The sequence below is a fragment of the Triticum urartu genome, chromosome 3A, assembly GCF_056163025.1.
Source record: "Triticum urartu cultivar PI428250 chromosome 3A, HENAU_Tu73, whole genome shotgun sequence".
Taxonomy (NCBI): domain Eukaryota; kingdom Viridiplantae; phylum Streptophyta; class Magnoliopsida; order Poales; family Poaceae; genus Triticum; species Triticum urartu.
Window position 1 is genome coordinate 633253360 of NC_141875.1, and position 11245 is coordinate 633264604.

Sequence of the window (11245 nt, forward strand, 5' to 3'; positions counted from 1 at the left end):
GCAGATTAAGGAGTTACTGGATAAAGGATATATTCGCCCAAGTTCTTCACCTTGGGGATCGCCGGTACTTCTGGTGGAGAAGAAAGATGGATCGTTAAGGATGGTTGTTGATTATCGAGGATTGAATGAAGTAACAATCAAGAACAAGTACCCACTACCTATGATCAACGATCTGTTTGATCGATTGCAAGGAGCTAAGGTATTTTCCAAGATCGATCTGCGATCAGGATACCACCAGTTGAAGATTCGAGAACAGGATATTCCGAAGACAACTTTTACTACCAGGTATGGGCTGTATGATTACACCGTTATGTCATTTGGTCTGACTAACGCACCTGCCTATTTTATGAACATGATGAACAAAGTGTTTATGGAGTTTTTGGATAAGTTCGTCGTAGTGTTCATTGATGATATCCTGGTTTATTCGAAGAATGAAGAGGAACATAAGGAGCATTTACGTTTGGTACTTGGAAAGCTCAGAGAACATCAGTTATATGCCAAGTTCAGCAAATGTGAGTTTTGGTTGAAAGAAGTAGGATTCCTCGGACACGTTATATCTGGAGAAGGTATAGCAGTAGATCCCGCTAAAGTTGACACCGTGACCAAGTGGGAAGCCCCAACAACAGTTGGAGAGATCCGGAGTTTTCTTGGACTCGCAGGGTACTACCGGAGATTTATTGAGAATTTCTCAAAGATTGCGAAGCCTATGACGGAGTTGTTAAAGAAGGATACCAAGTTCATATGGACGGAGGAGTGTGAGGCTAGTTTCCAAGAGTTGAAGAAACGCTTGGTTACCTCACCAGTGTTGATTTTTCCAGACCAGACCAAGGATTATGAGGTGTATTGCGACGCTTCACGTCGAGGACTTGGAGCAGTGCTTATGCAGGAAGGGAGAGTTGTTTCATATGCCTCAAGACAACTGAAGCCTCATGAGTTGAATTATGCTACGCATGATTTGGAGTTAGCAGCCGTAGTGCATGCATTGAAGACATGGAGACATTTCCTCATTGGAAATCATTGTGAGGTGTACACGGATCATAAGAGTTTGAAGTACATTTTCACACAGAAGGAATTAAACCTCAGACAAAGGAGATGGTTGGAGCTTATCAAGGATTATGATATGAAATTGCACTATCATCCTGGAAAGGCTAATGTAGTAGCTGACGCATTAAGCCGTAAGAGCCATGTCAATACATTAATGACAGGAGAAATACCCAAGGAGTTAGCAGTAAATCTTCGTGAACTATGTTTGGAAATAGTTCTGAGAGGCTATGTAGCAGCATTGGAGATTCAGTCAACTTTGATGGATAAAATCAGAGAAGCTCAGAAAGCTGACAAGGAGATTGCCGCTATAAAGCAAAAACTGAGCAAAGGAAAAGCTAAAGGATTTTGTGAGGATGAGCACGACACCCTATGGTTTGAAGACCGTGTTTACGTGCCCAATGACCCGGAGATCAGGAAGTTGATTTTGCAAGAGGCACACGATTCACCGTATTCAATTCACCCAGGAAATACCAAGATGTATTTGGATTTGAAGGATATTTTCTGGTGGACCGGAATGAAGAAGGATATTGCGGAGTATGTAGCAGTTTGTGATGTATGCCAGAGAGTAAAGGCAGAGCATCAGAAGCCAGCAGGATTGTTACAACCATTGTCGATACTCGAATGGAAGTGGGATAAGCTAGGCATGGATTTTATCACGGGATTGCCCAGGACTCGTTCAGGCTATGACTCGATTTGGGTTGTAGTTGATCGATTGACGAAGGTAGCTCATTTCATCCCAGTAAAGACCACTTACACCAGTGCTAAGTTGGCAAAGATATACATGACCAGGATCGTATGTTTGCATGGAGTTTCGAGGAGTATCGTATCGGATAGAGGAACCCAGTTTACCTCAAAGTTCTGGAAGCAGTTGCACGAAACTTTGGGAACCAGACTAGAATTCAGTACAACTTTTCATCCTCAGACAGATGGACAGACTGAGAGAGTCAATCATATTTTGGAGGATATGCTGAGAGCTTGTGCGCTAGATTACGGATCTAGTTGGGACGATAATTTGCCATATGCAGAGTTCTCTTACAACAACAGTTATCAAACCAGTTTAAAGATGGCCCCTTTCGAAGCCTTGTACGGAAGGAGGTGCAAGACACCGTTGTCATGGGACGAAGTTGGAGACCGCCAGTTGTTTGGACCTGACTTGATTAAAGAGTCTGAACAGAAGGTGAAGTTGATTCGCGACAGGCTCAAGGTAGCCCAGTCCAGACAGAAGAGTTATGCAGATTCTAAACGCAAGGAGACAGTTTACGAAGTCGGAGATAGAGCTTATCTTCGAGTATCTCCACTTCGGGGAACAAAGCGTTTTGGAGTAAAAGGGAAGTTAGCGCCACGATTTGTAGGACCATATCGAGTTTTGGAATGTATGGGAGAAGTGGCCTACAAGTTGGAATTGCCCGAAGGATTGTCAGGAGTTCATAATGTGTTCCACGTTTCTCAGTTAAAGAAATATCACGCGGAGATGGCTGAAATACCGTTGAGAGACACAGTGCCATTGGAAACTATTCAGTTAGATAACGATTTGACCTACGAGGAGAAACCAGTTAAGATCCTCGAGTTTGCCAGTCGAGTCACTCGCAGCAAGGTTATCAAGTTTTGCAAAGTTCAGTGGAGCCATCACACGGAGGATGAAGCCACCTGGGAGCGAGAGGAAGATTTGCTCAAAGACCACCCTCACCTATTTTCTAGCCAACCCGAATCTCGAGGGCGAGATTCATCTTAAGGGGGGTAGGTTTGTAACATCCCAAATTTTCAATTTGGAATGTTATACTTTAGATCATCAATGCATATCATATTTTATTTTGCATTTTGGTTGATCCTAGAAATTCTACGCAACTCAATGACCCACGGAGAGAGTTGGGGATTTCGTTATTTTCATATTTGAGTTTTCTCAAATTTTGGAAATAGGATCATTTGATTTTATTTATTTTATCATCAATTATTTCTATTACAAAAAATTGAGAGAGGGAATAAAATGACTTTCCCAAAATAAAGAAATATTGAGGATTTAATAATAAAATCAAATAAGATTTTATTGCGGAGTTTTCCGGTGTTTTATTTGAATTTAGGAAAAATATGTGTTTTTCAAAATTGCATTTAGATCCCAAATATATGTTCACCTTGTACGGCTTGATTTTAGAAGCCCGTGAAAATTTATTTCGGAATTTTTGGAGTCTGTTTAGTATTTCTTTTTATTTTTCTTCCAAGCGGAATAAAAAAAAAAGAAGTACGAACCGACCTAGGGGCCGTGTCCGACCCGGACTCCCGGCCCACTAGGCTATATAAGCCGGGGGGAGGCCCAGCCGAAGCCAGCCACCCGCGCCCAAACCCTAGCGCCGCCCGCCGCCGCCGCACGTCGCCCGAGGTTCGCCACCGCCTCATTTTCCGTGCCGTCGTTAAAAAAATCGGTGTTCGTCGTTTTTCTTTTTCTCGGATTAAATCCGCGATTTTTCTGATCGCGATTCCTGATCCGATTTTCGTTTTAGTATAACTTTTCGCTCATTTATCGGAATCAGGCGATTCAAGCGCCTAGAGTTTCGTCTCGAAATCCTCTATCCGAATAACCAACTTAAACAAGTTTTTGCCTCTATAAAATTTGCCTTAGATCCAGATTACTAGAACGAAGTTGTTTTCTTTCGCCGTTTGACTTTCGTTGCTTCGTTCGATTTGATTTTTTTCCCAACCGGAGTTCTTAAGTTGAACCTTCTGGTTAGATCTCTTATTTGAGTTTTACATGTGCATTAGATGAGTACTTATTGTATGCTTGTTTGTTTGTTTGTTTGCGATAGAGTACCCGGAGTGCGCCGCCTGTTACTTCGAATCGTTAGGTTTCCCGGATCATCAGCAAGGCAAGTAACACTTTGATCATACCTTTTCTACTACCCAGTTTTATCGCATTAGATCAATCCTCACACATTGCATGATTAGGATCTAATTAAATTGTGGGATGAGAAGTAGATGAGGTAGTACCTACTACCTGTTATTATCAAACCTTTGGGAGTTACTTCTACGTTTGCTTATTATGCCATGCTATGCTAGTAGACGTGGATTGGGTGAGTGATATCCATGACAGATGTGAGATTGTTAATTAATGGTTTATCTAAGGTGGCAACTTGAACACACATCTGGGTGGATTGAGGCACCTGGGTATTCCAGGACTTGCTTGTTTTCTTTTGGACCGCCACCCAGGCTCAAAGGGATCATGAGACTATTCATACTAGAAACTTCCGTGTGTAGCCACAAGCTATTATGGGCTCTAGCATAGTTGACTAAGTTGTGCGAACTCTTACAGTGGTAGACTAGCAGATGTAGCGGATGTAGGTGGTACGGTCTACCCGATCGTAAGGTGCTAGCGCTTCTAAAAGACTATGTCTCGGTCATCCGTCTTCTCAAACACCGTGTAGTGCGAGAAACCAAACGGAGGCGATCAAGTCTTGTGGGGAAGAGTGCGCAAACCTCTGCAGAGTGTAATAAACTAATCATGGTTAGCCGTGTCCCCGGTTATGGACATCTTGAGTATCTAGTACTTGGATTATCATGTGAATCTCAACATGTTATTCTAAATTAATTTTGTTGGGTTATGTTTAATGATGATGCTTAATTGGGATTGAGAATGCTGTCAACCATTCTCAATGTTTAACAACCACCATGATAGTAATTAAATTTATTCCTTTGAAGTAGGGAAAAATTGGCTTTACGCAAAACTGTAACCATAGAGCTTTCCACCAGCCAAATATGCATATAGTATAGCTATTTCATTCCATTACTCTCTATGTGTTACCTTGCCAGCATATTTCATGTGCTGACCCGTTTCGGGCTGCAACGTTAATGTTGCAGACTTTTCAGACGACGATTAAGGAGTTTTTAGGTCGTGGTTCTATACTCAGTGATGCCGTTGGAGTTGATGGACTCACTTATCTTCCAAGCCTTCCGCTGTTATCGTTATTAGATGGCCTTAAGCCATATTTATTGTAATAAGTTCTCGTTTGAGACACTCGATGTAATAAGTGTGTGATTGCTACTCTGCTATAAATCCTCCGAGTACTGTGTGGTGTCAGCATTCCTGATCCAGGAATGACACCGGAGCACAGAGATCAGACTGTTTGAGGTCTGGTCGCTACAGTAACTTCACCACCTCCATGAGGAGGTTACTAGATAACATGCGTTGCTTGTAACCAAACACCATGGCTTGTGTTTCCGACTAAATAAGCGGGCAACCAAACAACCTACCTTTCGTTTCGTCCGGCTAGAAGGTATGCAGACAAGCAGACAACATACAAATGTTGGTTTTTGCCTATTTTTTTCTCGGCCAGGCTGAACTGGAATACAGATGCAATGCACACAAAATAATGCGAGCAAAACCAAACACACCCTTGTTGATCATGTTACTATTTAGCTCAGACACACGTGCGTGGTGTATCACTAGACGGAGGGCTCACCCTTCACATTAATGCATAGTTGGTTGATGCAATGAAGAAGTTCAAACTTGAGGAGATGAAGGCCGCTTTTGAGAAGTGGAAAAATTATGGTCTTTGATACGACAACATGTTCTTCTGTTTTTGGGCTCGACGAATTTGAAAAACTTGTTGAACATTGTTATTGATCAACAAGTAAAACAAAAAATTGAGATGCATTCCGCTTTTAAAACTGTTAAAGGGTGTGTCTAGGACACATCTAGATGTGCTATAATTATTGCACATCTAAATAAGTGAATCAAGCATAAAGAGAAAAAGGAAAACGAGAAAGAAAATATTCACACAAATTTCAATGTAAGATCAATGACATATGACTTAGATATGCAATACATATGGCTTAAAACTGTTAAATGTATGATAGAATTGCTATTGATCTGGAGGCAATTGTCATTGTCAGAAAATAAAACAAAAATAAACCAAATGTCTGACTCTTATCAGTACGAAAACATCTACTCTCTTCGTCTCATAATACAAGATCGTTTTTGACACTACACTAATGTAAAAAAACGCTCATATATTATGATAGGGGGAGTAGATCAATAGCAAATCAAGGGCATCACCTTCCGCATTACAAGCCGACCGATGAGGGTGGCATCCCCTGAAAGTCCGGACGAGTCCGCCCGCCCCTGCCATCGTCCATGGCTAGCCGAGCGAAGCAGCTCCACGCGCACTACCTGGTGGCCGCGCTCGGCGACCCTGACAAGTGGACCTGCCTCGTCAAGGAGTACGCCGCCAATGCCTCCCTCCGGGACGCCGCCCTCGTCTACGCCAGGCACCTGCCCCGCCAGACGCACCACCTGCCCCTCCTCCCCGCCCTCCTCAAGGCCGCCGCCTCCCGCGCCGGCCCCGGCCTCGGCCTCGGCAGGTCCCTCCACGGCGAGGCCGTCAAGTCCGCGTTCGCCGGCGAGCTGCTCGTGGGCACCACGCTGGTGTCCATGTACTGCAAGTGCGGCCTCCTCGCCGACGCGCGCCGCGTGTTCGACGGAATGCCGGGCAGGAACGTGGTCACCTGCAACGCGATGCTCGCCGGGTACGCCGCGGCCGGCGACACGGGGCAGGCGGAGGCGCTGTTCGGCCGCATGGGCTCCCGGACGTCCGTCACGTGGGCGACGATGATCCGCGGGTTCGCCGAGAAGGGGGACATGGCGGGGGCGCGGAGGTGGTTCGACGCGACGCCCATGGGCATGCGGACCGTCGTCACGTGGACCGTGCTCGTGCACGGCTATGTGGCCGCCGGGGACATGGAGACCGCGAGGGAGCTGTTCTACGCCATGCCCGCGAGGAACGTGTTCGTGTGGTCGTCGATGGTCACGGGGTACTTCAAGGCCGGCGATGCCGATGAGGCGCGGGCGATGTTCGACAGGGTTCCGGTGCGGAACCTGGTGAGCTGGAACGCGCTGATTGCCGGGTACGCGCAAATCGGGCGCTCCGAGGAGGCGTTGCATGCCTTTCACTCGATGTTGGAGGACAGGGTCAAGCCGGACGAGTTCACCATGGCCAGCGTGCTGTCTGCCTGCGCGCAGCTCGGGTCGCTAAAGCAAGGGAGGAAGGTTCATGAGTTCATGGACCGGACGCGTATACGGAAGAATCACTTCGTTTTGAATGGCCTGGTTGATATGTACGCCAAGTGCGGCGACCTCGAGTACGCCCGCAAGGTGTTCGACAGCATCCAACGGAGGAATACCGAATGCTGGAACTCGATGATCTCCGCGCTCGCAAGCCATGGACGGAGCGAAGAGGCGATACGGCTGTTTTCCCAGATGGAGTGCTCGGAGCAGAAGCCCAATGGGGTCACACTCCTCGCCGTGCTTGGAGCTTGTACCCACGGAGGGTTTGTGGAAGAAGGCCTAAGGGTTTTTAACAGTTTCGGCGCGTATGGAGTCGCTGCCGGAGTGGAGCATTACGGTTGCCTGGTCGATCTCCTGGGCCGTGCAGGAAGACTCGAGGAAGCTCATGCGATTGTCAAGAGCATGGCGATGGAGCCTAACGAGGTCATCTGGGGCGCTCTTCTCGGAGCTTGCAGGGTGCATGACAATGCAGAGATGTCTGAACGGGTGTCAGATGAGATCAACCAGTTGCGCTCTGATGGTGCATCAACTAATGACGCGGAGTACATCATGCTGTCAAATATCTTGGCCGCGTCCGAGAGGTGGGAGCAGGCAGAGCGTGTCAGGAGAAAGATGGCAAACCATGGGGTTGAGAAGACTCCCGGGTGCAGTTCAGTTGAGCTTGACATTCCTGAACACAAAGTGCGTTGCAGATAGTAGTACATTGTTGCAGCGATATCAAACTGTAAGTTCATTTCATTTCGTCGCTGGTGGTTTGGTAGATAATCTCTTGTTATGCTGCATCTACTAGAAAATTTAGTGATTTTAGGTTTTAGTTTTGCTGACCAATAACTTGTGGGTTCTTGTTCGAAAACTAATTTGTGGGTTGGACTTGTTGAATTTGATTCAAAAAGTTAGGCACAAAACCTTGATTTTAGAAAGTTCAGCCGGGCAAAAGTTTCAGTGAAATGTAAATGATGCCTCTGTATATCTGTATACTCAAATATATTTCGAGGAGATTTCAGGCATACGAGGATAGATTATCTCTTGCATTTCAAACTTCGATAAATACATGTATGTTGGCTTTAGTTTTTTCTTTTCTTTTTTGCAATTAGGGATTTGCACTTCCATTGAAAAAATCACACAGTGCCTGTCTCTCCATTGTTCAAAAGTGAACCATCTTCGTAAAGATTCTAGAATACAACATTCCCCACATGTTTCCAAATTCAAAAGAAACTATAAAACAACTTTGCAAAGAGAGAAAACAAAAGAACACAGAAGGACAGTGACAGGATCATCTCACTATCTCAGTCTCAGAAGTCAGACCAACACTAGACAACCACTTCCCTATCAAAGATCCAGCTGAACCTGACCTTCCTGGGCTCGTCCTTCTTGGCCCTGTCGGCCGCCCTCTCCGCCGCGCGCCGCATCCTCGGCGCGAGCCCGCAGACGAAGTCCCGGGCCCTCCGGCCTTCGCCGGAGAGCCCGCCCTCCAGCGCCTCCAGCTTCCACCGCTTGACGAGGAACTCGACGATGTCGGTGTAGTCCTGCGCGGTGTACACGCCGAGGCGCTGGGCCACGGACGCGAAATGCTCGAACAGGCTCATGTCGCTGCCGTCGTGCATGAGGTGCGCGGGCATGGTGATCCGCTTGCGCATCATGTCCGCGATGGCGAGCATGGCGCCGTCCGGGTCGAGCCGCAGCAGCTGCTCCACGATGCGGCTGTAGGCCGTCTCGTGGCGCTTCTCGTCGGCGGCGATGGTGCCGCAAGTGCGCGCCAGCACGTCGTCGCCGTGCGCCCTGGCGAGCCGCGCGGTGTTGCCGTGGGAGACGGCCGTGGCGCGCTCCTGGAAGCTCGTGTACACAAAGCCCAGGTACGGGTTGTTCTCCGTCCTCGGGTCCTGCAATTGCTCAGCATGTCAGATGAGATTGTACTCCTCGTTCAACAGATTCGTTCAAGAAGCTCTGACTCTGCGTACCATGCCGGAGCCGATGAGGTACTGGACGGTCTTCTCGACCATGCGCATGTCGACGCGGCCGGAGAGGTACATGTACTTGTTGAGGACGTCGCCGTGGCGGTTCTCCTCGGCGGTCCAGGCGCGGGTCCAGACGGCCCAGGGGCAGGCGCTGGCGCCGGTCTCGTCGCGGACGCCGTCGAGGGTGTTGATCATGGTCTGGTACGTGGGGAGCGCCTCCTCGGTGACCATGTCCCCCACCAGCACCACGAAGTAGTCGTCGGGCAGCGCCGCGGCGCGGGCCCGCAGCTCGCGCACCTCGTGCTCGAACATCTCGGACGACGAGTCCGGCAGGAAGTCCGCCGGCTGCCAGATGTCCTCCACGGGCCGGAGCAGCGGCAGCAGCGACCCCGCCGCCCAGCCCCGCAGCGACTGGAACACCTCCGCCTTCTCCGGCGGCATCGAGTGCGTCACGCCGCGCTGCACCGACGGCGCCGCCGCCGCCACGGCCGACACGCGGCATTGCCGGCGCGGGAGGGGCCGCGCCGCCGCCGGGTGGCCGGGGACGCGGAGGAGGCCCTGGGCCTGCATTGTGGCTAGCTCCCGACCGATGGGTGAGTAGTGGCGGCGCGGTGGGGTGGTGTTGTTGCGTCGTCGGACTGCCACGGCTGCGGTGTCGGGGCTCCGTATATAAACTGCGGCGTCGGGGCGGTACCGCCGGACTGCCGGAGGCGGAAAACCAGTGGGTGCGTGCAGTGGTTTTGTGCCGGGAGCGGGCTGGCTGATTCTGTGGGTGTTTCGGGGAGCTGCTACAGACCGTGGTCCGCCCCCGGGTTGAGCTTTTTTTTGGACGGGTCCGCCCCCAGGTTGAGGAGTACAGTGTACAGACGCAGTTGTCCATCTGAACCGAGGCACTCGAACAGCACGTGTTGGTTGGTTGGCTGGCCACGCCAACAGTTGCGGCCGCCACGAGGCTGGTCACGTCCTCGCGGCAAAATGTCTTCGGCAAAGCCACAGATGTGCTGAAACTGTGCGATAGACCCACCTGCACGAGTCAAAACCACCTCGGAAATTTGGAGCGGAGCGATGATAGAATGTTCACGATTTTGATGCGAGTAATCGCATGTTGTCTGATTTTAGACATTTAGGTTGGAAAAAGGTTACGGTAGTATAATGAGATAAGTATGCCTACATGGTTGGATCTATAAATAGACCATGTCTCCAATAGTAAATTTTCTTTCTGACCTCTTTTTTAGTATAAGGCCTCTTTTGGTTCATAGAATAGGATTATCATAAGAATAGAAATCTTGTAGGAAATGAGATGATATGTATCTCAAATCCTACGAGTAGTGTCGGTGTCAAAACCGGCGGATCTCGGATAGGGGGTCCCGAACTGTGCGTCTAGGCCGGATGGTAACAGGAGGCGGGAAACACGATGTTTTACCCAGGTTCGGGCCCTCTTGATGGAGGTAAAACCCTATGTCCTGCTTGATTAATATTGATGATATGAGTAGTACAAGAGTAGATCTACCACGAGATTAAGGAGGCTAAACCCTAGAAGCTAGCCTATGGTATGATTGTTGTATATGGAGTTGATTGCCTACGGACTACAACCCTCCGGTTTATATAGACACCGGATAGGGTTAGGGTTACATAGAGTCGGTTCCAATGATAGGAGATCTTGAATATCCGCATCGCCAAGCTTGCCTTCCACGCCAAGGAAAGTCCCATCCGGACACGGGACGAAGTCTTCAATCTTATATCTTCATATTCCAGGAGTCCGGCTGAAGGTATAGTCCGGCTACCCGAACACCCACTAATCCAGGACTCCCTCAGTAGCCCCTGAACCAGGCTTCAATGACGACGAGTCCGGCGCGCAAATTGTCTTCGGCATTTCAAGGCAGGTTCCTCCTCCAAGTCCTTCATAGAAGATTGTAAACACCAAGAGTAGTGTCCGGCTCTGCAAAATAAGCTTCCACATATTGCCATAGAGAGAATAATATTAACACAAATCAAATCTGCTGACGTATTCCGCAGTGCGTCATCACACTACAGCCAAGTCCTTCACTCGAATCGTTTTCACTTTTCCACCTCAGCGTGTTTTGCGAGGCGGTTTCCTTGGCACGTCTTGTCGAAGCAGAGATCGTGTACCCCCCTTTTACGGGATTCTCATCAATACGAACGTGGGTAACCCAACCGCGCCACTTATCACGAC

At 48.7% G+C, this 11245-nt stretch overlaps 2 protein-coding genes across 2 annotated transcripts; one reads left to right on the forward strand and one right to left on the reverse strand.

Annotated features, from left to right (window-relative positions):
- Positions 1-6059: 6059 nt before the first annotated feature.
- LOC125545605 (pentatricopeptide repeat-containing protein At3g21470-like) lies at positions 6060-8144 on the forward strand. The gene has a single exon (XM_048709621.2). It carries the CDS (start codon positions 6167-6169, stop codon positions 7790-7792), a length of 1626 nt encoding a protein of 541 aa, XP_048565578.1. The 5' UTR covers positions 6060-6166; the 3' UTR covers positions 7793-8144.
- Positions 8145-8205: 61 nt separating this feature from the next.
- On the reverse strand, positions 8206-9740 carry LOC125545606 (stearoyl-[acyl-carrier-protein] 9-desaturase 1, chloroplastic). Its single transcript, XM_048709622.2, has 2 exons — positions 9055-9740; positions 8206-8976 (listed from the first exon to the last, which is right to left on the reverse strand). Exons 1-2 carry the CDS (start codon positions 9619-9621, stop codon positions 8407-8409), a joined length of 1137 nt encoding a protein of 378 aa, XP_048565579.1. The 5' UTR covers positions 9622-9740; the 3' UTR covers positions 8206-8406.
- Between the last annotated feature and the right edge of the window lie 1505 nt (positions 9741-11245).

What these genes read in the sequence shown, in the direction of transcription:
- LOC125545605 (XM_048709621.2), top strand. Translation starts at nt 6,167, where the DNA reads ATGGCTAGCCGAGCGAAGCAGCTCCACGCGCACTACCTGGTGGCCGCG.
- LOC125545606 (XM_048709622.2), bottom strand. Translation starts at nt 9,621, where the DNA reads ATGCAGGCCCAGGGCCTCCTCCGCGTCCCCGGCCACCCGGCGGCGGCG. An exon ending in ACCTCATCGGCTCCGGCATG is followed by an intron (nt 8,977 to 9,054) that starts GTACGCAGAGTC and finishes GAGCAATTGCAG; the next exon opens with GACCCGAGGACGGAGAACAA.